This window comes from Pristiophorus japonicus, chromosome 26 (genome assembly GCF_044704955.1).
Source record: "Pristiophorus japonicus isolate sPriJap1 chromosome 26, sPriJap1.hap1, whole genome shotgun sequence".
Lineage (NCBI taxonomy): Eukaryota > Metazoa > Chordata > Chondrichthyes > Pristiophoridae > Pristiophorus > Pristiophorus japonicus.
Window position 1 is genome coordinate 4043901 of NC_092002.1, and position 25950 is coordinate 4069850.

At 54.1% G+C, this 25950-nt stretch overlaps 1 protein-coding gene across 1 annotated transcript; it reads left to right on the forward strand.

Annotated features, from left to right (window-relative positions):
• Window positions 1-10215: 10215 nt before the first annotated feature.
• On the forward strand, window positions 10216-24861 carry LOC139239024 (nuclear envelope pore membrane protein POM 121C). Its single transcript, XM_070867527.1, has 4 exons — window positions 10216-10255; window positions 13315-13593; window positions 17415-18984; window positions 21662-24861. The coding sequence occupies exons 2-4, from the start codon at window positions 13348-13350 to the stop codon at window positions 24859-24861; spliced, it is 5016 nt and encodes a 1671-aa protein (XP_070723628.1). The 5' UTR covers window positions 10216-10255; window positions 13315-13347.
• Window positions 24862-25950: the final 1089 nt, after the last annotated feature.

Consider the following 25950-nt stretch of genomic DNA (forward strand, 5'->3'; position numbering starts at 1 on the left):
GGTTTCTGCCGGGCCAGTGGCCTGGCACCCAAGAGGGGGGGGGGGGCCCGAACCCAGGAGTGGGGGGGGGGGGGGGCATAATTGTCACGCTGATATAAAAACAAATGGCGGCCGCAGCAGTGCGCGCTCCCCGTGAATGGCCACCGCGCCGCCGTGGGTGAGCGGGATTCGGTGCGAGTTAGGACACGGGGCAGCGAGCTCAGTGGGTGATGGGTGAGCGTGACTCAGTGCGAGTTAGGACACGGGGCAGTGAGCACAGGGGGTGATGGGTGAGCGGGACTCGGTGTGGGTTAGGACACGGGGCAGCCAAGTTTTGGATCACCTCTAGTTTACGTAGGGTAGAATGTGGGAGGCCAGCCAGGAGTGCGTTGGAATAGTGAAGTCTGGAGGTAACAAATGAGGTTTTCAGCAGTGGATGAGTTGAGGCAGGGGTTGGAAACGGGCGATGTTACGGAGGTGGAAATAGGCGGTCTTAGTTATGCCGCGGATAAGTGGCCGGAAGCTCATTTCAGGGTCAAATGTGATGCCGAGATTGCGAACAGTCTGATTCAGCCTCAGACAGGTGTTGGGGAGAGGGACGGAGTCGGTGGATGAGATGACAAGAGGTTGGGTCTCCGCTGCAATGTCCTTCATGGCCAAACGGCCCCGCCCCCCTCGCTGTGCACGCAGGCGGGGGTGTGCCTCAGTACCTTCAGGGCGGGGCCGGAGAAAGAAGCCTGCGTGAGATCTCGCTTCCCCGCCCCCAAATGCAACACCATCATTTAATGTACAGAGGCAATGAAGGGTTAAATGTCTCCTTGCAAACAGCTTGTAAATAATCACACCTTTCCAAGTCAACACCTTTTAATTTTGAATTTGGCTCCCTGCCCTGCATGTGTCTGTCTTATAATTAATGGTTATGACATTTTCACACTTCTGAACAGACAGCTTGGAATGTGTGGCTGTGTTTGATCAGTAACGAGAGCTGGTATTTGGGATTAGACTGGATAAGCTCTTGTTGGCCGGCGCAGAAACAACGGTACTGCAGGGAATCGAATACGGTCAGGGTGATCTCCTGGACTGGTTTCGATCGCCTGGATGGGTCGGAGAGGAATTTTCCCAGATTTTTTCTCTCCCTAAATTGGCCTGGGTTTTTAATCTGGTTTTTGCCTCTCCCAGGAGATCACATGACTCCGGTTGGGGTGGAGTGTAGAATGTTGCGATGCAGTTGTGTGGGCGTACTGGTTGGGCCGGGTGCTCTTTGCCTGTCTGTCATTGTTCATAGAAACATAGAAACATAGAAAATAGGTGCAGGAGTAGGCCATTCAGCCCTTCAAGCCTGCACCGCCATTCAATGAGTTCATGGCTGAACATGTAACTTCAGTACCCCATTCCTGCTTTCTCGCCATACCCCTTGATCCCCTAGTAGTAAGGACTACATCTAACTCCTTTTTGAATATATTTAGTGAATTGGCCTCAACAACTTTCTGTGGTAGAGAATTCCACAGGTTCACCACTCTCTGGGTGAAGAAGTTTCTCCTCATCTCGGTCCTAAATGGCTTAGCCCTTATCCTTAGACTGTGACCCCTGGTTCTGGACTTCCCCAACATTGGGAACATTCTTCCTGCATCTAGCCTGTCTAAACCCGTCAGAATTTTAAACGTTTCCATGAGATCCCCTCTCATTCTATAGAACTCCAATGAATACAAGCACAGTTGATCCAGTCTTTCTTGATATGTCAGTCCCGCCATCCCGGGAATCAGTCCCGGTGAACCTTCGCTGCACTCCCTCAATAGCAAGAATATCCTTCCTCAAGTTAGGAGACCAAAACTGTACACAATACTCCAGGTGTGGCCTCACCAAGGCCCTGTACAACTGTAGTAACACCTCCCTGCCCCTGTACTCAAATCCCCTCGCTATAAAGGCCAACATGCCATTTGCTTTCTTAACTGCCTGCTGTACCTGCATGCCAACCTTCAATGACTGATGTACCATGACATCCAGGTCTCGTTGCACCTCCCCTTTTCCTAATCTGTCACCATTCAAATAATAGTCTGTGTCTCTGTTTTTACCACCAAAGTGGATAACCTCACATTTATCCACATTATACTGCATCTGCCATGCATTTGCCCACTCACCTAACCTATCCAAGTCACTCTGCAGCCTCACAGCATCCTCCTCGCAGCTCACACTGCCACCCAACTTAGTGTCATCCGCAAATTTGGAGATACTACATTTAATCCCCTCGTCTAAATCATTAATGTACAATGTAAACAGCTGGGGCCCCAGCACAGAACCTTGCGGTACCCCACTAGTCACTGCCTGCCATTCTGAAAAGTCCCCATTTACTCCTACTCTTTGCTTCCTGTCTGACAAACAGTTCTCAATCCACATCAGCACACTACCCCCAATCCCATGTGCTTTAACTTTGAACATTAATCTCTTGTGTGGGACCTTGTCGAAAGCCTTCTGAAAGTCCAAATACACCACATCAACTGGTTCTCCCTTGTCCACTCTACTGGAAACATCCTCAAACAATTCCAGAAGATTTGTCAAGCATGATTTCCCTTTCACAAATCCATGCTGACTTGGACCTATCATGTCACCTCTTTCCAAATGCACTGCTATGACATCCTTAATAATTGATTCCATCATTTTATCCACTCCCGATATCAGGCTGACCGGTATATAATTCCCTGTTTTCTCTCTCCCTCCTTTTTTTAAAAGTGGGGTTACATTGGCTACCCTCCACTCCATAGGAACTGATCCAGAGTCTATGGAATGTTGGAAAATGATTGTCAATGCATCCGCTATTTCCAAGGCCACCTCCTTAAGTACTCTGGGATGCAGTCCATCAGGCCCTGGGGATTTATCGGCCTTCAATTCCATCAATTTCCCCAACACAATTTCCTGACTAATAAGGATTTCCCTTAGTTCCTCCTTCTTACTAGATCCTCTGACCCCTTTTATATCCAGAAGGTTGTTCGTGTCCTCCTTAGTGAACACTGAACCAAAGTACTTGTTCAATTGGTCTGCCATTTCTTTGTTTCCCGTTATGACTTCCCCTGATTCTGACTGCAGGGGACCTACGTTTGTCTTTACTAACCTTTTTCTCTTTACATATCTATAGAAGTTTTTGCAGTCCGTCTTAATGTTCCCTGCAAGCTTCCTCTCGTACTCTATTTCCCCTGCCCTAATCAAACCCTTTGTCCTCCTCTGCTGAGTTCTAAATTTCTCCCAGTCCCCAGGTTCGCTGCTATTTCTGGCCAATTTGTATGCCACTCCCTTGGCTTTAATACTATCCCTGATTTCCCTTGATAGCCACGGTTGAGCCACCTTCCCTTTTTTATTTTTACGCCAGACAGGGATGTACAATTGTTGTAGTTCATCCATGCGGTCTCTAAATGTCTGCCATTGCCCATCCACAGTCAACCCCTTAAGTATCATTCGCCAATCTATCCTAGCCAATTCACGTCTCATACCTTCAAAGTTACCCTTCTTTAAGTTCTGGACCATGGTCTCTGAATTAACTGTTTCATTCTCCATCCTAATGTAGAATTCCACCATATTATGGTCACTCTTCCCCAAGGAGCCTCGCACAACGAGATTGCTAATTAATCCTCTCTCGTTACACAGCACCCAGTCTAAGATGGCCTCCCCCCTAGTTGGTTCCTCGACATATTGGTCTAGGAAACCATCCCTTATGCACTCCAGGAAATCCTCCTCCACCGTATTGCTTCCAGTTTGGTTAGCCCAATCTATATGCATATTAAAGTCACCCATGCTAACTGCTGCACCTTTATTGCATGCACCCCTAATTTCCTGTTTGATGCCCTCCCCAACATCACTACTACTGTTTGGAGGTCTGTACACAACTCCCACTAACGTTTTTTGCCCTTTGGTGTTCTGCAGCTCTATCCATATAGATTCCACATCATCCAAGCTAATGTCCTTCCTAACTATTGCATTAATCTCCTCTTTAACCAGCAATGCTACCCCACCTCCTTTCCCTTTTATTCTATCCTTCCTGAATGTTGAATACCCCTGGATGTTGAGTTCCCAGCCCTGATCATCCTGGAGCCACGTCTCTGTAATCCCAATCACATCATATCTGTTAACATCTATTTGCACAGTTATTTCCTCCACCTTATTACGGATACTCCTTGCATTAAGACACAAAGCCTTCAGGCTTGTTTTTTTTAACACCCTTTGTCCTTTTAGAATTATGATGTAGTGTGGCCCTTTTTGTTTCTTGCCTTTGTTTACTCGGCCTTCCACTATTGTTTTTTGCCTTTCTACCATCTGTTTCTGACTCCATGTTACTTCGTCCTATCTCGCTACATAGGTTCCCATCCCCCTGCCATATTAGTTTAAACGCCCCCGAACTGTATTAGCAAATGTTACCCCTAGGACATCAGTTCCAGTCCTGCCCAAGTGCAGACCGTCCCTTTTGTACAGGTCCCACTTCCCCCAGAACTGGTTCCAATGTCCCAGGAATTTGAATCCCTCCCTCTTGCACCACTGCTCAAGCCATGTATTTATTCTAACTATCCTGCTCCCTCTACTCTCATTAGCACGTGGCACTGGTAGCAATCCAGAGATTACTACCAGTCCTTACTATACAGTACAAAATGCACACGAGGCCCATACTTGAGAGAAGGTCACTCTGTGACCAGTAACCTTTATTAACCAGCACTGAAGTGAAGAAGGTGGGTGGAGCTTCCCCTTTTATACCTGAAGGTCCAGGTTAGGAGTGTCTACCACAAGTTCACCACCTAGTGGTCAGTGTTCTCACGGTGTACAACTTAGGTCAGTTTATACATGGGTTACAATGACCGTTGAATACATGACACATAGAAAATAGGTGCAGGAGCAGGCCATTCGGCCCTTCGAGCCTGCACCACCATTCAATAAGATCATGGCTGATCATTCACCTCAGTACCCCTTTCCTGCTTTCTCTCCATACCCTTTGATCGCTTTAGCCGTAAGGGCCACATCTAACTCCCTCTTGAATATATCCAATGAACTGGCATCAACAACTCTCTGCGGAAGAGAATTCCACAGGTTAACAACATAGGTTTATATGTAACCTTCAGGGCTGCTGACCGAGGGCCGTGCGGCTCTTTGTCGGCCGGCACGGACACGATGGGCCGGAATGGCCTCCTTCTGCCCTGTAAATTTCTCTGTTTCAAACTCTCCCTCCGGAATTTGGGGTAGCATGTGCGGATTGCTTTATGTTCCGTGTGACGGATGGCCCATGATTCACCGGTCGCCTGATGTCGGGTCACGGTGTGGGAGAAAGGTTTTCAGCTCTGACCGGAATACTCCCCGACGCCCCCTCCCCGCCCCCGCACCCCGCCTTTAAACCGAGTGAAGACGCAAGTCACACAGATGGAAATGGGATGGATATCGCTTGATTCTCCAGTTAAGCTTTCGCTGGGACTTTGATCTCGGGGCACGGCTGTCAGAAGCTCTTTGAAGTGGAGCTGTGCTTTTGAGTATTAAACATTCAAAGCAAATTCTCTTGTTTGTGCACATCATAATTGATTAGGGTGATGTGACGGGCACGAAAGGAGCTCTCAGTCTCGGACACCGATAGCGAGAAGCTGTATCGAGTCCGTATATCCGTCGTTGCCCAGTCACACCCTGCCTCTCGCACACCGGCTAGTATTGGGGCCACGGTGTCCTCCATAACTCTGCTGCCCGTGTCCTAACTCACACCAATCTCATCCACCGACTCCATCCCTCTCCCCAACTCCTGACTGAGGCTCGACCTTGGTGTCAGATTTGACCCTGAAATGAGCTTCCGGCCACATATCCGCGGCACACCTGATACCGCCAATTTCCACCTCCGGAATATCGCCCGTCTCCGCCCCTGCCTCAGCTCATCCGCTGCTGAAACCCTCATCCGTGCCTTTGTTACCTCCAGACTTGACTATTCCAACACACTCCTGGCAGCGCTGAGGGAGGGGCAGTACTGACGGAGTGCCGCACTGTCGGAGGGGCAGTACCGAGGGAGCGCCGCACTGTCGGAGGGGCAGTACTGAGGGAGCGCCGCACTGTCGGAGGGGCAGTGCTGAGGGAGTGCCGCACTGTCGGAGGGGCAGTGCTGAGGGAGCACCGCACTGTCGGAGGGGCAGTACTGAGGGAGCGCCGCACTGTCGGAGGGGCAGTACTGAGGGAGCGCCGCACTGTCGGAGGGGCAGTGCTGAGGGAGTGCCGCACTGTCGGAGGGGCAGTACTGAGGGAGTGCCGCACTGTCGGAGGGGCAGTGCTGAGGGAGCACCGCACTGTCGGAGGGGCAGTACTGAGGGAGCGCCGCACTGTCGGAGGGGCAGTACTGAGGGAGCGCCGCACTGTCGGAGGGGCAGTACTGAGGGAGCGCCGCACTGTCGGAGGGGCAGTACTGAGGGAGCGTTGCACTGTAGGAGGTTTTGTCTTTCGGATGATACATTAAACCGAGGCCCCGTCCGCTCTCTCAGGTGGATGTAAAAGATCCCATGGCACTATTTTGAAGAAGAGCAGGGGAGTTCTCTCTAGTGTCCTGGAGCCAATATTTATCCCACAATGAAGAGCGCTGAAACAGATGATCTGGGTCATTATCACATTGCTGTGTGTGGGAGCTTGCTGTGCACAAATTGGCTGCTGCGTTTCCCACATGACAACAGTGACGATACTCCAAAAAGTATTTAATTGGTTGTAAAGCACTTTGGGACATCCTGGGGTTTAACGTCTCACCCGAAAGACGGCACCTCTGACAGTGCGGAACTCCCTCAGCACCGCAGTGGGAGTGTCAGCCTGGAATTAGGACAAGATCAGGCTAAATTGTGAGGCACACCTTGGTTGAAGAGCCTGCTCGCTCTCAAGATCCCGGGAGTGGCTGCCGAACCGTGTCGGGGCAGGGGTCAGGGTCTGAACTGGGAGGAAATTACTGAAGGGGTAAGAGGGATAAAGCCGTTCCTCATTCAGCTCCTGCACGGAGGACGATAAATTAGGATTGTTGCTGTTGGCGCATTGAGGGAACGCGAGTTCTGTAAAAGTTGTGCTCGAGGCAGAAAAAGCCGACATAAACAAAAACAGCTTTGATGTGAGATGCTTTCTGATCATTCTCCGATACAATTTTCCTTATTGGTGAGGTCCTGATTACGAGGGAGGTCCTCTGGCCGGCTTTGTGCATGTGTTTGATTGCACGGCCACCTCTGTCAGCAGCTGAAGACTTGTTTTTCTCTCTCCATCAAACGGAATCTCCTTTGATCTGAACTTGCAAATGAGCTGCAGCACTGGTGCAGTTCACAGCTTGGTTCCTCTGGCTGTGATTTATCTGACTATTGGTAATATTCCCCCAGCTATCGGTCACAAATTCCGACCGCCATTTGCTTTGCGAGGTAACCTTACGTAGAGGGACACCAGCGGTTTATGCCCTTGAGTTAGCCGTGGCTCAGTGGGCAGCACCCTCGCCTCAGAGTCAGAAGTTTGTGGGTTCAAGTCCCACTCCAGAGATTTCAGCACAAAATCCAGGCTGACACTCCCAGTGCAGGGCTGAGGGAGTGCCGCAGTGTCGGAGGGGCAGTACTGAGGGAGTGCCGCACTGTCGGAGGGCAGTACTGAGGGAGCGCCGCATTGTCGGAGGGGCAGTGCTGAGGGAGCGCCGCACTATCGGAGGGGCAGTACTGAGGGAGCGCTGCACTGTCGGAGGGGGAGGGGCAGTACTGAGGGAGCGCTGCACTGTCGGAGGGGCAGTACTGAGGGAGTGCCGCACTGTCGGAGGGGCAGTACTGAGGGAGTGCCGCACTGTCGGAGGGGCAGTACTGAGGGAGCGCTGCACTGTCGGAGGGGCAGTGCTGAGGGAGCGTCGCGCTGTCGGAGGGGCAGTACTGAGGGAGTGCCGCACTGTCGGAGGGGCAGTACTGAGGGAGTGCCGCACTGTCGGAGGGGCAGTACTGAGGGAGCGCTGCACTGTCGGAGGGGCAGTACTGAGGGAGTGCCGCACTGTCGGAGGGGCGGTGCTGAGGGAACGCCGCACTGTCGGAGGGGCAGTGCTGAGGGAGTGCCGCACTGTCGGAGGGGCAGTGCTGAGGGAGCGCCGCACTGTCGGAGGGGCAGTGCTGAGGGAGCGCCGCACTGTCGGAGGGGCAGTGCTGAGGGAGCGCCGCACTGTCGGAGGGGCAGTACTGAGGGAATGCTGCACTGTCAGAGGGGCAGTACTGAGGGAGCGCCGCACTGTCGGAGGGGCTGTCTTTCGGATGAGACGTTAAACCGGGGCCCCGTCTGCTCTCTCAGGTGGATGTAAAATATCCCATGGCACTATTTCGAAGAAGAGCAGGGGAGTTCTCCCCGGTGTCCTGGGGCCAATATTTATCCCTCAATCAACATAAAGAAAAACAGATTATCTGGGTCATTATCACATTGCTGTGTGTGGGAGCTTGCTGTGCGCAAATTGGCTGCCGCATTTCCCACGTTACAACAGTGACTACACTCCAAAAGGAACTTCATTGGCTGCAAAGCGCTTTGGGACGTCCGGTGGCTATATAAATGCAAATTCTCTCGTTATTTGAGGTGCCACACTCTGGAATGATCTCCCGTATACACCTTGACGTTGGGGTTAATCTTCCCCTCGAAGACTCAGCTCTGTGACCGGGGTTTTGCTCAGCCCTTCCTATCATCTGCTTCTTTGGCTGTGCGCCCGTTTATCTCGTCCTGTCTCCGTGACGCGCCTTTCGATGGGTTTTTTTCTGCGTTTAACGGCACTGAATGAACGCACGTTGTCCCCTTGGGGCAGTTACCTGGGGGGAGAAATTGGTGCGTTTGCTCCTCCCGCCACTGCCCCCGGGGGGCGCTAGAGAGACGTAAATGTGTTACCGTCCGTGTGTGGCGCTGACATCGCCCCCCCCCCCCGCCATATTGGGAGTGCGTTTAGCGCCGGCGCTACGGTGTTGGAGTCCCGATCGCCTGCGCCTGAAGATCGTGATGTCATCACCGTGCGCGTCGCCTTGTTAGTGCCCTGGACCCGAAATTCACTTCCGTCTCCCCGGGAGCAGCGGCGGGCGCAAAACAGCGTCGGTGGCGGTGAGGGGGGGCGCGGGTCGGCCGGCCGGCCGGCCGTTACCGGGGCGATGATTAAAGGCGAGGCGGCCGAGGTAAATTTAAATAAAAAAGGTAACCTTGTTTTTTTTGTGCGCCCGCCCGCCAGCGTTCAGCCCCGGCGCTCTGCCCGGGGGACGGGCTGATCGCGTAGGATCGGCGCTCGCTGCGTGGTCCAGGGGGTCCCCTACATACCACAGAGCCTGCAGCGACGGTCCGTCCCTGTACGGTGTCCCGGCCCCCCGTTACTGTTAGCGCTCCGAGAGGGAAGTGTCGAGCTTGATTTCACGCCTCACTTCCTGCTTGCAGCACAAATGGCGGATGTTTTTAAAGTTTGAAATCGTTAGCGCCTGAAATCGTTAGCGCCTGAAATCGTTAGCGCCTGAAATCGTTAGCGCTCCCCACAATTGACGATTAAAACAACGCTGTATTGGTAGATATTGGTAGATTTTATGATGAATGTTCCAGCTAGACTTTTGCACCATAAAGATGGAATGGGTTCTGTTTTCTGTTTCAGAACGAGTACTGTATTTCACAATGTGACAATTTAATGAATACACGATGAATACATTTAAGACGGAGATGGACAGTTTCTTAAACGATAAGGGGTTATGAGGAGCGGGCGGGGAAGTGGAGCTGAGTCCATGATCGGATCAGCCATGGTCGTATTAAATGGTGGAGCAGGCTCGAGGGGCCGAATGGCCTACTCCTGGTCCTATTTCTTATGTTCTTTTTGTTCAATCTTTTGGAAATATATTGATAATATATTGATCACGGAAGGGAGAATTTAAATGCACGCTTTCAGCTCTCCAGTGTGAATCACATTGTCACATCGTGAATTTCTGCCCCTGGGTTTTTTTTCCCAAATCTGGCCCACAGATGGCGCGGTTGATGCCCAGCTTCACGTGGAGTGGTTAAGTCTGGGCTCGGGAACCTTGCCTCTACTCGTGGCCGATTGGCGGGCGGGGGTGGGTGCAGGCTCAAAGCTTTGCCACCCGAGCGACTGGGAGCCCTCCCAGCACAATAGCACCACCCAGGATTGCGCTTCTGTCGGTGGGCACCCAGCGACCCGGGGGATGGGAAAGTGGGAGCTATTCGCTCACAGACGCGGAAAATAAATGCTGATGACGGCTTTCTCTTTTTGTCTCCTCTCTCGGCGCCTCTCTCTCCGACTCGCTCAGGATCACAGCTGAAGGTAAACGTCTCGTTGGCACCTTCCGACTTGGCATCGTTCTTGTTCCACGACCGGGTATCACTTAAAAGGAAATCTGACCTCCCCCGGGCAAAAAAATTAACATTGCAAATGAGTGATTGCAAGTTGGGTCATTGTTATACATGAAAGCAGCGTTCAGGAAATTGTGTTAGAAGTCTGGTTATTCAAAACAGCTCTCTGCTCACCCCCCATTCAGGGCCCCAGAACATTTCAAAGTTACTGGCTTTGAAAATAGAGTGCTTTGGTACAAATATGCCTGTGTGTACTGCCCAGCTTATGACTACTGTATAATCCCAGACACCACACGGCTAACGGGACGCGCTGAGCATTGGTACAGTGGTCAGGGCTCGAAGGTTCTGGGATTGTCACTGTGTTGCTGTTGGAGGAGACCAAGCCGGGAAGCACTTTACTGCATTTCCGATCTGTGTTCTCTTCGGCGAAATAGAATCATAGAAAATGACCGTGCAGAAGGAGGCCATTTAGCCCATCGTTTCCGAGTCGGCTGACAAAGAGCTACCCAGCTGTAATGTATTTGCTTCATGGGTTCTTTGCTTCAGAATTCACTGCAACACATTGCTATTAGGAGCTAGTTGGTTTATTAGCAAAGGTTTAACAATCACACGACACATTACCAGTTCATCCACCAGGCTCACATACAGATAGATAGATTTTTAACCAATAAGGGAATTAAGGGTTACGGGGAGAGGGCGGGTAAGTGGAGCTGAGTCCACGGCCAGATCAGCCATGATCTTGTTGAATGGCGGAACAGGCTCGAGGGGCTAGATGGCCTACTCCTGCTCCTAATTCTTATGTTCTTATGTTCTCACAACCGCCTGCCCTATCGTGGATCCCCTGAACCCAACTGGCTGGGGTTTTATTGAGTCTTGTGAACATCACGTGACTGGCTAAGCCACTCCCAGTTCCACAAACCTGTGAGCTTACTCACAGGTGCATACATCACACTAACTGTCACTCCTTCATACACTTGCTCAATATCAACCGAGGACACAAGAGGTTGCATCGCAGCCAGCGATCCCAGAGGGTTGGTGCCCCTTAGCGGAAGATGAGCAACCGGTCACGTGGAATTTCTGAATTTGCCCCAAGAGTGTAAAGAATATTAGCGGCAGGACCAAGCCATTCATCCAATGAGCTCATCTCTTCAGAAATCATCCCACGACCTCACCGCTGCTCTCAATCCCGTCTCTCGCTCCAGAAAATGTATTTTTCTTCGGCAGCACCTCCCAAACCCGCGACCTCTGCCCCCTAGAAGGACAAGGGCAGCAGGCACATGGGAACACCACCCCCTCCACGTTCCCCTCCCAGTCACACACCATCCCGACTTGGAAATATATCGGCCGTTCCTTCATCGTCGCTGGGTCACAATCCTGGAACTCCCTCCCTAACAGCACTGTGGGAGCACCTTCACCACACGGACTGCAGCGGTTCAAGAAGGCGGCTCACCACCACCTTCTCAAGGGGCAGTTAGGGATGGGCAATAAATGCCGGCCTTGCCAGCGACGCCCACATCCCAGGAACTAATTTTTCTTTAAATCCAATGGTCTTTCAAACCCAGTTATACAGCCCATGTTAATGGCCTTCCCTGCTAACTTATTGCTTCGGGTGAAAATGTTCCATCTGCCCCCCCGCCCCTCCCACCCCCCTCGCTGATATCTCAAACCCTAAACTTTCTGTATATTATTAAAAAATCTTGTATAGGGTGAGCACTTCCTCTCCATAAACCCTACTTCCGGCCGTCATAATTTATGGTCACGTTTCGTCTCAACAATTGTTACCTCAACATTTCCCGTTCAGTTGAATTTTTCCACGTCAACTGTCACGGTGTCGTTGCAGGCTCTGGCCACTAGTGGCGCTATGGAGTGAATTTCTGAAGTGTCTTTCCCAACTCTGTTGCCATATTATCTAATATATATATTATATATATATATCTAAGACATGTGTCCATCAACTGACTGTGGCCAAAACAATCGGCAAGTTACCAGCCAGCCTCTGAGGTCACAGGCTGAGATTTACCCTCGTGTTCTCTGTTGATATTAACCAAGTATGTGAAGGAGCTCCAGAGATTACCAGCAAAGCCGTTGAACTGTGCGGTGTACTGGTAGTAAATTTCTTTGGCCTATTTTGTCAATTCCCTGAGAACCTTGAAACCCAGAACCTGTTGCGTCATCAAGGCAATGCTTTAGCAACCGATCAAACCTTGATTGGACCACACTTGGAGCACTGCGCACAGTTCTGGTCCCCATATTACAAAAAGTCCATTGGAGAAGATGCCAAAAAGATTTACCAGGACGATACCAGGAACTGAGAAGCTATAAACTATCGGGAAAGATTGAACAAGCTAGAAAAGAGAAGGTTTTTAAATTATGAAGGGGTTTCGATCGGGTAGACGTAGAGAAAATATTTCCACTTGTGGGAGAGACCAGAACTAGGGGGCCATCAATATACGATGATCACTAATAAATCCAACGGGGAATTCGGGAGAAACTTCTTTACCCAGAGAGCGGTGAGAATGTGGAACTCGCTGCCACAGGGAGGGTTGAGGCGAATAGTATCGATGCATTTAAGGGGAAGTTGGATAAACACATGAGGGAGAAAGGAATAGAGGGATATGGTGGGGTGGGAGGGGGCTGGTGTGGAGCATAAACCCCGGCACGGAGCGGTGGGGCATAAACCCCGGCACGGAGCGGTGGGACATAAACCCCGGCACGGAGCGGTGGGACATAAACCCCGGCACGGAGCGGTGGGACATAAACCCCGGCACGGAGCGGTGGGACATAAACCCCGGCACGGAGCGGTGGGACATAAACCCCGGCACGGAGCGGTGGGGCATAAACCCCGGCACGGAGCGGTGGGGCATAAACCCCGGCACGGAGCGGTGGGGCATAAACCCCGGCACAGAGCGGTGGGCGAACGGCCGGTTCCTGTGTTGTACATTCGATGTGATTATAGCTGGATCATTGCTGTGTTCCTGTGGATCTTTGCGTTTGACACATTCCCAATGCTGTGTTTGTTCCCGATTGCAGTACACGGGCAGTGAGGATGACCTGCTGTCCAACATGGAGACACTCAGCTTGCTGGGCAGTGTCAGCACACTGGCCTCCAGCGTGGTAGAGCTGGAGATAACCGCGGAAGCTGAGGTGCCAGTGTTGGGTTCCCCGGAGGGGCCCAGACCTTGTGGCCCATCCAGAAACGAGGACTCAGTGGAGCGGACAGCCCAGAGCAAAGAGAAGAGGCTGAATGTCGACCAATACGAAGAAGAGGAATTCAGTGGCATCGGAAACATCGATCTGGAGATGGAACAGGTAATTCCGTGTTGATGTTTTGAGTTCTTCCTGTTTTATTTTCTCCGATCCATGTTTAGCAATGGGATTGAGCACCTGTCCAGTTGGTACATTGAGCAATTGTACAACGTCGAGCACTTTAACACGCTCCTGACCAGGGTTTTCCCATTGCCTTTACAAGATGCTTCTCAACCCTAACCTCTGAGGTCCCTCCGTACGCTCCCGTGTTCCTCAATATCTGGCCTCACTCCATGACGGCTCAGTTTGCTTTGAGGGCCGATTCTGGGTGTAGCTCAGGGACCCCCCCAACCACAGACTGACCCCGGCCAAACCGGCTTCACACACCACCTGCAATAGCCCCACAAAGGGGAGTCTTTACCTCTGAGTTCATGATCCACCTCTGGGATCCACCTCTGGGATCCATTCCAGGGTCTTCTCTGGGATCTATTCCAGGATCCACCTTCAGGATCAATCTCCGAGATCCATTCCAGGATCCATCGCCGGGATCCACTCCAGGATCCACCATTGTCATCCATTCTGGGATCAATCTGTTTGGGATCCACTCTGGGGTCCACTATGCGATCTATATCTGGGATCCACCGTGTGATCCATCTTTGGGATCCACTCTGGGAACAATCTATGGGATCCACTCTAGGATCAATCTCCAGGATCCAATTCCAGGATCCACTCTGAGATCCATCTACTGGATCTACTCTGGGATCCACTCCAGCTTCTCACTTGGCCCATCCCTTTGAAGCTCCTGCTTGCATCCTCATTGTCGGGAGGTGGAAGGGGTTGTGAGGTGACTGAGATGCTAAGTGTTGTTGGAACTTTCTGCAGTCCGGCAGTTGCTTAAGCAAAGATTCCATGGATGAGCAAATGAATGGGCAAAAATTTGGCAGATGGAGTATAATATTGGAAAGTGTGAGGTCAAATACTTTGGCAGAAAAAAATCAAAGAGCAAGTTATTATTTAAACGGAGAAAGATTGCAAAGTGCTGCAGTACAGCGGGACCTAGGGGTACTTGTGCATGAAACACAAAAGGTTAGTATGCAGGTACAGCAAGTGATCAGGAAGGCCAATGGTATCTTGGCCTTTATTGCAAAGGGGATGGAGTATAAAAACAGAGAAGTCTTTAAACGACAGCAAAGAATGACTAAGAAAGCAATAAAGAAAGGAAAGATAGATTACGAAAGTAAACTTGCGCAAAACATAAAAACAGATAGTAAAAGCTTTTACCGATATATAAAACGGAGAAGAGTGACTAAAGTAAATGTTGGTCCCTTAGAAGATGAGAAGGGGGATTTAATAATGGGAAATGTGGAAATGGCTGAGACCTTAAACAATTATTTTGCTTCAATCTTCACAGTGGAAGATATAAAAACCATGCCAAAAATTGCTGGTCACAGGAATGTGGGAAGGGAGGACCTTGAGACAATCACTATCACTAGGGGGGTAGTGCTGGACAGGATAATGGGACTGAAGGTAGACAAGTCCCCTGGTCCTGATGAAATGCATCCCAGGGTATTAAAAGAGATGGCAGAAGTTATAGCAGATACATTCGTTATAATCTACCAAAATTCTCTGGACTCTGGGGAGGTACCATCGGATTGGAAAGCAGCTAATGTAACGCCTCTGTTTAAGTAACTATAGGCTGGTTAGTTTAACATCTGTAGTGGGGAAAATGCTTGAAACTATCATTAAGGAAGAAATAGTGGGACATCAAGATAGGAATAGTGCAATCAAGCAGACGCAGCATGGATTCATGAAGGGGAAAATCATGTTTAACTAATTTACTGGAATTCTTTGAGGATATAACGAGCATGGTGGATAGAGGTGTACCGATGGATGTGGTGTATTTAGATTTCCAAAAGGCATTCGATACGGTGCCACACAAAAGGTTACTGCAGAAGATAAAGGTACGCGGAGTCAGAGGAAATGTATTAGCATGGATAGAGAATTGGCTGGCTAACAGAAAGCAGAGAGTCGGGATAAATGGGTCCTTTTCGGGTTGGAAATCGGTGGTTAGTGGTGTGCCACAGGGATCGGTGCTGGGACCACAACTGTTTATAATATACATAGATGACCTGGAAGAGGGGACAGAGTGTAGTGTAACAAAATTTACAGATGACACAAAGATTAGTGGGAAAGCGGGTTGTGTAGAGGACACAGAGAGGCTGCAAAGAGATTTAGATAGGTTAAGCGAATGGGCTAAGGTTTGGCAGATGAAATACAATGTCGGAAAATGTGAGGTCATCCACCTTGGGGAAAAAAAAACAGTAAAAGGGAATATTATTTAAATGCAGAGAAATTACATCATGCTACAGTGCAGAGGGACCTGGGGGTCCTTGTGCATGAATCCCAAAAAGTTAGTTTGCAGGTGCAGCAGGTAATCAGGAAGGCGAATGGAATGTTGGCCTTCATTGCGAGAGGGATGGAGTACAAAAGCAGGGAGGTCCTGCTGCAACTGTATAGGGTATTGGTGAGGCCGCACCTGGAGTACTGCGTGCAGTTTTGGTCACCTTACTTAAGGAAGGATATACTAGCTTTGGAGGGGGTACAGAGACGATTCACTCGGCTGATTCCGGAGATGAGGGGGTTACCTTATGATGATAGATTGAGTAGACTGGGTCTTTACTCGTTGGAATTCAGAAGGATGAGGGGTGATCTTATAGAAACATTTAAAATAATGAAAGGGATAGACAAGATAGAGGCAGAGAGGTTGTTTCCACTGGTCGGGGAGACTAGAACTAGGGGGCACAGCCTCAAAATACGGGGGAGCCAATTTAAAACCGAGTTGAGAAGGAATTTCTTCTCCCAGAGGGTTGTGAATCTGTGGAATTCTCTGCCCAAGGAAGCAGTTGAGGCTAGCTCATTGAATGTATTCAAATCACAGATAGATAGATTTTTAACCAATAAGGGAATTAAGGGTTACGGGGAGCGGGCGGGGAAGTGGAGCTGAGTCCACGGCCAGATCAGCCATGATCTTGTTGAATGGCGGAGCAGGCTCGAGGGGCTAGATGGCCTACTCCTGTTCCTAATTCTTATGTTCTTATGTTGCACCAGATATACAAGGTATTGGTGAGGCCACACCAGGAATACTGCGTGCAGTTTTGGTTTCCATATTTACGAAAGGATATACTTGCTTTGGAGGCTGTTCAGAGAAGGTTCATTCGGTTGATTCCGGGGATGAGGGGGTTGACTTATGAGGAAAGGTTGAGGAGGTTGGGCCTCTACTCATTGGAATTCAGAAGAATGAGAGGTGATCTTATCGAAACGTATAAGATTATGAGGGGTCTTGATAAGGTGGATGCAGAGAGGATGTTTCCACTGATGGGGGAGACTAGAGCTAGGGGGCATGATCTTAGAATAAGGGGCCGCCCATTTAAAACTGAGATGAGGAGAAATTTCTACTCTGAGGGTTGTAAATCTGGAATTTGCTGCCTCACAGAGCTGTGGAAGCTGGGACATTGAATACATTTAAGACAGAAATAGACAGTTTCTTCAACGATAAGGGGATAAGAGGTTATGGGGAGCGGGCAGGGAAGTGGAGCTGAGTCCATGATCAGATCAGCCATGATCTTATTAAGTGGCGGAGCAGGCTCGAGGGGCCGAATGGCCGACTCCTGCTCCTATTTCTTATGTTCTTAAATACACTACAACCGGCTGTTGAAAGCTCAGCCTGAATCTAATAGAACTCATTATAGAGTTTTGACGAGTTTTTGCTCTGACCACTCGGATGATCTGGAAATATCCAGTTGCAAAAATTGGAAACCCTGCAGGAGCGTCGGTTGAAGATTCCTAAATAAATCTACATTTTCTCTATTCTCCTCAATGCGCAGATATTTGCCGACATGGAGCGTATACAGAAGAAGGTCTCTGAAGACCTGGATGCCATCGTTGAGGAGAGCTCCCTCCTGAGCCGAGCGGCCGATGGGGACGACACCCTGATGGATGTTTTCGAAGATACCGATGTTGAAGCCGCGGGCCTTTCGCTGGTAGATATTTCCTCCGTTATCGAAACCCGCGACAGTCGACCTTGCAACAGTGACTCCTCAGAGGACGGTGATCTCCGCAAAGAACCTGGGCACCTCTCTTCGCAGAATGCGGAGGACTTAGAAGCGCTGGTCCTGGTGGCTGAGACGAGCCAAAGTGGCCCGGTGTCGGAGGACATGGATCTCGCACCAGCGCACGGAACAATTAGCAGAGGCATTGTTTGCTGCACCCAGAGGCCATTACCCAGCGATGACAGCAACCACAGCTGCAGCACTGACCGTGAGCTGCTCTCATTCAATGGGGAAGATAATTCCAAAGTTAATGGCCACCAGGTGGCAACGGAACCTGGACACCTAGCCGAGGTGGAGCTGCCAGCCACTGAGAAGATGCTGAGCATGAGCCCCACTGAGAGATTGGAAAAGTCCAACGTGGGCAAAAAGGACATCTTACAAATGGAAAATGACCGGCTGCTAATCGAGAAGATCAAGAACTATTACGAGACGGCAGAAATGACCAACGACCAATTCTACCTTCAACGCAGGGAGAGCATCTCCTTTATCCCCACCGGCGTGGTGAGGGACTCCATCTTGCGCTTTAATTATAAAATGAAGCACGAGAGCATCCGGGAGATTCACGGCGACAAGGCTAGCGGCAGCGTTCCGCGGCCTTGCACCGCGTCCCATGCTTCGGGCCCCGACTCCCGGCTGGGCCACGCTGAGGCGCCGCGCCCCAGCGGTCGGCAAGAGCGCGGTTTGCCCGCCGAAGGCACCGCCACGCCGCTGTGCAATGGCCACGGCAACTCCGGCGAAAGCGAGTCGGAAACCGAGTTCAAGTCCTGCGCCGAAATCATCAAAGTCTGGCGCGAGATGGAGCGGGCCGCCCACTTTTGCCACGAACACGAGCCATGGCACGGCTACGCCAAGGCGGCAAAAATGAACAAGGGTTCGGCCGAGCACCCGGACACCGGCTTCAGCGAACCGCTGCTGATTCTGGAAGACTCTGATCTCGGCTCATCCGCCGACGTTGCCAGTGAGCCGGTGGACGCCGGGCGGAACCCACCCGAGGAGCACCGGGGTCCGACAGCCAGTGATGACGCCGGTCGCGGGCACAGGTATTGCCCCGGCGAGGACGTGTCCTGCGGGCATGCTCCTTGCTGCGTTGGCCACGAGCGACCCGGGATAGCCCTGTGCGAAGACGCGGACAGCTGCCTCTTTCAGAACTCGGAGAAGATTATCAATAAAGTGCAGGTGTTGGCCATGATGTACAGCCAGAGAATCAGCAGGAAAAAGGCGCCAATGCAGAGAAGGCTCTGGGAGCTTGCGCCCGAGACCAGGGCCGAGCCCAAGCAACGCAAGAGAAGGCCAGTAATTAAACTGGCCAGGGCGCAGGAGGAGTACCAGGATAGCGACACTTACGGTGGGTAAAATACGCACTCCTGGCCGGCCTCCCACATGCTACCCGACGTAAGCTAGAGGTGATCCAAAACTTGGCTGCCCCATGTCCTAACTCGCACCGAGTCCCGCTCACCCATCACCCCCTGTGCTCACTGCCCCGTGTCCTAACTCACACCCAGTCCCGCTCACCCATCACCCCCTGTGCTCACTGCCCCGTGTCCCAACTCGCACCGAGTCCCACTCACCCATCACCCACTGTGCTCACTGCCCCGTGTCCTAACTCGCACCCAGTCCCACTCACCCATCATCCCCTGTGCTCACTGCCCCGTGTCCTAACTCGCACCCAGTCCCGCTCACCCATCACCCTCTGTGCTCACTGCCCCGTGTCCTAACTCGCACCCAGTCCCGCTCACCAATCACCCACTGTGCTCACTGCCCCGTGTCCTAACTCGCACCGAGTCCTGCTCACCCATCACCCTCTGTGCTCGCTGCCCCGTGTCCTAACTCGCACTGAGTCCCGCTCACCCATCACCCCCTGTGCTCACTGCCCCGTGTCCCAACTCGCACCGAGTCCCGCTCACCCATCATCCCCTGTGCTCACTGCCCCGTGTCCTAACTCGCACCCAGTCCCGCTCACCCATCACCCTCTGTGCTCACTGCCCCGTGTCTTAACTCGCACCGAGTCCCGCTCACCCATCACCCCCTGTGCTCACTGCCCCGTGTCCGAACTCGCACCCAGTCCCACTCACCCATCACCCTCTGTGCTCACTGCCCCGTGCCCTAACTTTCACCGAGTCCCGCTCACCCATCACCCCCTGTGCTCACTGACCTACATTGGCTCCCGGTTAAGCAACGCCTCAATTTCAAAATTCTCATCCTTGTTTACAAATCCCTCCATGGCCTTCGCCCCCTCCCTATCTCTGTAATCTCCTCCAGCCCCACAAACCCCCGAGATGTCTGCGCTCCCCTAATTCTGCCCTCCTGAGCATCCCTGATTATAATCGCTCCACCATCGGTGGCCGTGCCTTCTGTTGCCTGGGCCCCAAGCTCTGGAACTCCCTCCCTGAACCTCTCCGCCTCTCTTTCCTCCTGTACAACGCTCCTTAAAACGACCCACCTGCGCTAATTTCTACTTATGTGGCTCGGTGTCAATTTTTTATCGCATTACGCTCTTGTGAAGCGCCTGGGGATGTTTCACTACGTTAAAGGCGCTATATAAATACACGTTGTTGCAATGAAAGAGAGCCAAGAGGTCACCTGGTTATTCCTCCTGGCAGACAGATCCCATGCCAGCAGGGAGTGACTTGGGCATCTGAGCAAATAAGAGTTGTGTTTATCTTACCGTTTCACTGACAGACTGATGAACCACACCATTTTCTGTCACATTAACGCTGAAATATTTCACTGTGCAGCATGAATAGAATGATAGATAGATAATAATCCGCTGGAGGCTGCATTTATCCACACATCTATGTTGTATCCTTAAAAGCAAAAATTGGATCACTAATTACTTCCAACTCAATTCAGAATTAACTTAATTAGTTAATGACCTGTCACTGTTCGAAGTGCCCTGCAGTGAAGCTGTCCCAGAACCACAGTAGTGTTTTTAAATTCTCGCACCTTGTTCTCGTCTCTCGTTCAATGGCAGCCACTCAAAAAAATCTGGGGAACAAGAAAGAAAGAAAGACGTGCATTTATATAGCGCCTTTCACGGCCACTGGACTTCCCAAAACGCTTTACAGCCAATGAAGTACTTTTAGAGTGTAGTCGCTGTTGTAATGTGGGAAACGCAGCAGCCAATTTGCGCACAGCAAGCTCCCACACACAGCAATGTGATAATGACCCAGATCATCTGTTTTGTTTCTTATGTTGATTGAGGGATAAATATTGGCCCCAGGACATATCCCCTGCTCTTCTCCGAAATAGTGGCCATGGGATCTTTTACATCCACCTGAGAGGGCACACAGGGCCTCGGTTTAATGTCTCATCCGAAAGATGGCACCTCCGACAGTGCGGCACTCCCTCAGTACTGCCCCTCCGACAGTGCGGCGCTCCCTCAGTACTGCCCCTCCGACAGTGCGGCGCTCCCTCAGTACTGCCCCTCCGACAGTGCGGCGCTCCCTCAGTACTGCCCCTCCGACAGTGCGGCGCTCTCTCAGTACTGTCCCTCCGACAGTGCGGCGCTCCCTCAGTACTGCCCCTCCGACAGTGCGGCGCTCCCTCAGTACCGCCCCTCCGACAGTGCAGCGCCCCCTCAGTACCGCCCCTCCGACAGTGCAGCGCTCCCTCAGTACCGCCCCTCCGACAGTGCGGCGCTCCCTCAGTACCGCCCCTCCGACAGTGCAGCGCTCCCTCAGTACCGCCCCTCCGACAGTGCAGCGCTCCCTCAGTACTGCCCCTCCGACAGTGCGGCGCTCCCTCAGTACTGCCCCTCCGACAGTGCAGCACCCCCTCAGTACCGCCCCTCCGACAGTGCGGCGCTCCCTCAGCACTGCACTGGGAGTGACCGCCTAGATTTTTGTGCTCGAGTCTCTGGGATGGGACTTGAACCCACAACCTCCTGACTCCGAGGCGAGAGTGCTGCCCACTGAGCCACAACTGACTCTGTTGACGGTGTGATTTATTGATCGGTTGATGCTCCCAGTGGTCGCGAGCTCTAACCCCCGCTGCTCTTTGTCTCCCACCCTTTTCTCTCGCAGATGAAGTTGAGCTTCTGGAGCCGGCTGATCCCTACGGCCATCTGATCATTCAGGGGCCGACCCCAGTCCTGTACGCTCAGGAGAACACTGTGCTGGTTTCTGCCTCCAAAGGCACATGCGACGTCTCAAGCCCGCAGCTCGACGATGGCAGATCAGGCTCCCCACCACGGCAGCCCGCTGACCCACCAGTGCCGTCTCTCGCCGGACAAACGGCTCGCTCGCCTCCGTCACCCGGTGCATCGGGCCCACCATCGCTTCCCGCTGCCTCCCCCGGCTCCGTGCTGCAGTCCGTAACGTCGCTGCTTTCCGCTTTCAACGCCGGGTGTTCCTCGTTCACGCGGTTTGGCTTCCGCCCGCCCTCGCCACCGTGCCTCGCGCCCGCCCTGCCGGGCCCGGCTTTGCTCGGCGTCACCGCGGGGCAACGTCCGCCACTTTCTCCCTCGCCAACCAGCTCCGGGTCACAGTCGCCGACCTCCGGGCCTCCCGGCTCCCGGCCGCTTCTGCCGGGTCCCGGCGCCGAGACCCAGACCCTTTCCTCGGCAACCAGCTCCAGAACGCAGCCGCCGGGCTCACGGTGCGCCGTCGCCGCACGGCACACCACCTGTCCACCTGGCGTCGCAAGATCGGCTCCTCCTTCAGCCCAGGCCGATTCCCGGGCGCGCGCCCCGGCTCCGGAATGCTCCAGTCCGCCGCGGCATGATGGCCAGGCGGGATTGGAGAAGCGCCTCCCGTCTCCCTCGCCGCCGAGCTGCGCGGACCGCTGGCCAAGCTCCGCCTGTTGCCGTCCAGCGCCGGAGGGACCTCTTGTATTGATCACCGAGTCACCGAACCGGCGGATTCCTGGATCGTCGATTGCCGGCGGTGCCGCGGAGCGGGCCTCGGGCGCCGGTCGGCGGGCCGTGTACCCGCCGGCCAACCCCGACGGCGTCCCCGAGCCGTGCCTCGCGGCGCGAGCGCGGGCGGCCGAGAGCGCGCCGGAGAGGAGCCCGGCGGACCAGCCGCGGACTCCCGCCGGCGAGGCGCCTGTGCCCAGGTACGCCGGCTCGCTGAGCTGCTCCAGCTCCGACCTGTGCTGCTCGCTGCCGGCCTGGGTGAGCCTGCGGGGGAGGTCTCCCTCGCCGTCCGCCATCCGGCAGCTGGAGCAGGCCATGAAGCCCCCGAAGGGCGGCCCGGCCCCTGGGCGGGTCACCCACACCGCCCAGCCGTGCCCGAGCCTGGGTCCCGACGCCAAGCTGCCCCAAACCCCCAGCGGCCTCGCGCCCTGTGCCGCGTCCTACCGGGACCAAGAGCGGCCACCGTCCAACCCCAACCCGCGGGCAGACTCGCTGCCCCCAAAGCGCACCGCCTCCACGCCGGACTCCAATCCTCCGTCCAAGGGCGCCAGAGAATGCGGTGTGGCACATTTGCTGAGTGCCGGCCTGAGGCTGCGGTCCCCCTCACCGTTCCGGCAGCAAAACCGCTCGCCAGCGTTGGACTGCGCCGTCCCCAAGCCCCACCAGGAGCTCCCCACCTTCACCAACCAAAGGCCTCACTCCCTCCAGCTCTGCACGGCCACCTCTGCCTACCCCTCAGCCTCAGCCACCGCCCTCTGCCCGCCTCCCCCCGCCCCGCCCAGCCCCAGAGCTCAGCCGCTGCCTTGCCGAGGGCGCGTCAACTCGCTCCCTTCGTCGAGCAGGCCGGAGACGGCGCCGGCTCCTTCCTCGGGCACCGGGCTGGGCCTCCGCTGGCTCTCGTCATCGCCGGTCGGTTCGTGGGCTCCCGCTGCCCCTGCCGCACTGCCAACAGAGGGCACCTGCGCCAGTCCCTTCCCAGCCGTCTCCCAGCGGGATCCGTCTGGGCGAGCTTCACCCCGCGCCCGCCGTGACTCCCAGCCCAATTCTCCGGCTCGGGCCGTGGCCACCGTCCCGGCCTCGCCTCAGTGGGACAACACTTTGAGCTGGAGCCCCCCTTCCCCGCTGTGCCGGAACCTGTGGCCCGAGAGTTGCCCAGCCTCCCCCACGCACACCTCGCGGGATCGGTGTCCGTCGGCAAACACCCAGACCGCGGGCGCTCCAACCTCTCCGTGCACCGGCACAAAACCCAGCTCGACCGCTGGGTACCCGGAACCCCCCCTTCCCTCTCGGCCGTGCCCCAGCCCGACGCCCCAGTCCCCAGCCGCGATTCCGTCCCACGAAGAGAGGTCCTCCTGTGCCGCAGTGCGCAGAAGCTCGGTGGGCCCACCTTCAGCCGCCGGTGTCGCTCCACCGGCGTCGCCAATCCCAGCGCCTGGAATACAGTCTCTGGTGCGTAGCCAGTCCGCCGAGGCCTTCTCTCCCGCGTCGTGCTCCAGCCCCAGGGTCCAGTCTCCGGTGTCGGCGTGCACTGTCAGAGGGATAAGGTCCCCTTCTCCGGAACGGTTCAGTTCAACGGCAACGGCCCCATCGCCATCGTCCTCGCCCACAGGCTCACGAGTAGGGTCTCCCGTCTCGCTTTACATCAGTATTTGCCCGCAGTCCCCCTCGTGGCCATTGACGCCTTGTCCGAGCCCCAGGTTGGCTTCGCCTCTGACGTCCCCTCCTACCCACAGTCCCGGCAAATGGCCGAACGGTTCGGCGCCGACCAATCAGCAAGCAGGGAGAAGCAACACGTCTTGCGCTGGCCTCCAGGAGAGGTCGTGCTGCCCGTCGTCCGGTGGTTGTGCGTGGAAGTCGCCCGATGGGCCGTCGTGCGCCGCTGGCTTGCAGTCCGGCGCTCTGACCAGCCCAGAGACGGACGTCCCCTATTCGGCTGGGCGCAAGGCCGGCCTGACCGCCGAGGAGCCGGAGGCCGCCACGTGGCCCGTGGCCCACGAGCTCCGGGCCGGCTACGACGCCGCGGCTGACGGCGAAGACGCCGGGCCCCAGAGCTGGCAGAAGACGGGGCCGGCGGACTGGCCGGTGGCCGGCGGTCCAGCCGAGAGCGGGGCGGGTGCCGGGGACGGCGGGGCCGGGAAGCGCGGCCGCGCGGTCTCTCCCGCCGGTGGGCCGGAGTCCGGTCCGAGCCGGGAGAGGGGTGGCGCGAGGGCCAGCTACTCCACCACGGTCAACCTGCAGATTGGGGGCGGGGGCCGCCTGGCCACCTTCAGCAAGGCCCAGGTCAGTCTGACGCAGACCTTCCTGCCCGTGACGGGGCAGGTCTTGAGGAGAGTCACCGGCGGCAGCGGGACTTCGCAGGCAACGTGATCGGCGGGGGGTGGGGGGGGTTACTACCGATCCATCGCAGCCAGAGCTTCAACCTGCCAGAGAACCTCGTTCTTTCTCCACCAGAGTACTTTGTTAATAATAATATGGTACACAAACGGTTACTCACCAGCACAGACCATGACCAGTATGTAAAGACTTCAGCGTTCAGGGAACACTTACAGCGACGGATATTGGACTGCGTCGAATTGGAGAGGCACAAAGTGACAATGTCCAAAGAGGAGGCGACCTGTGACCTCCGACCTGTCGAGGCTTCTCCCAATGGACTGCGTAGAGGCAATAACGTAAGAAAGAAGTACCAGGACTTAAGGGGTCAAACCACGAGGGCGGGCTTACACGGACTAGGCCTGTATTCCCTCGAGTTTCGAAGATTACGGAGAGGTGTTTGAGATGATTAAACAATTTGATGGGGTGGATCGAGAGAAACTGTTCCCTCGGGGCGGGGGGAGTCCAGAACAAGGGGGGGGCGTCACCTTAAAATTCGAGCCAGGCCGTTCAGGGTGATGTCAAGAAACACTTCACACAAAGGGCAGTGGGAATCTGGAACTTCCCCCTCCCCCCCCCAAAAAAGCTGCTGAGGCCGGGGGCCAATTGGAGGTATCAAGACCGAGATCGATAGATTATTGTTGGGTAAGGGTATGGAGGGATCTGGAGCCAAGGCGGGTAAATGGAATTAGGTCACAGATCAGCCGTGATCTCATCGAATGGCGGAACAGGCTCAAGGGGCTGAATGTCCTCCTGTTACTGTGTAACAGGCTCGAGGGGCTGAATGGGCCTCCTCCTGTTACTGTGTAACAGGCTCGAGGGGCTGAATGGGCCTCCTCCTGTTCCTGTGTAACAGGCTCGAGGGGCTGAATGGGCCTCCTCCTGTTCCTGTGTAACAGGCTCGAGGGGCTGAATGGGCCTCCTCCTGTTCCTGTGTAACAGGCTCGAGGGGCTGAATGGGCCTCCTCCTGTTCCTGTGTAACAGGCTCGAGGGGCTGAATGGGCCTCCTCCTGTTCCTGTGTAACAGGCTCGAGGGGCTGAATGGGCCTCCTCTTGTTCCTGTGTAACAGGCTCGAGGGGCTGAA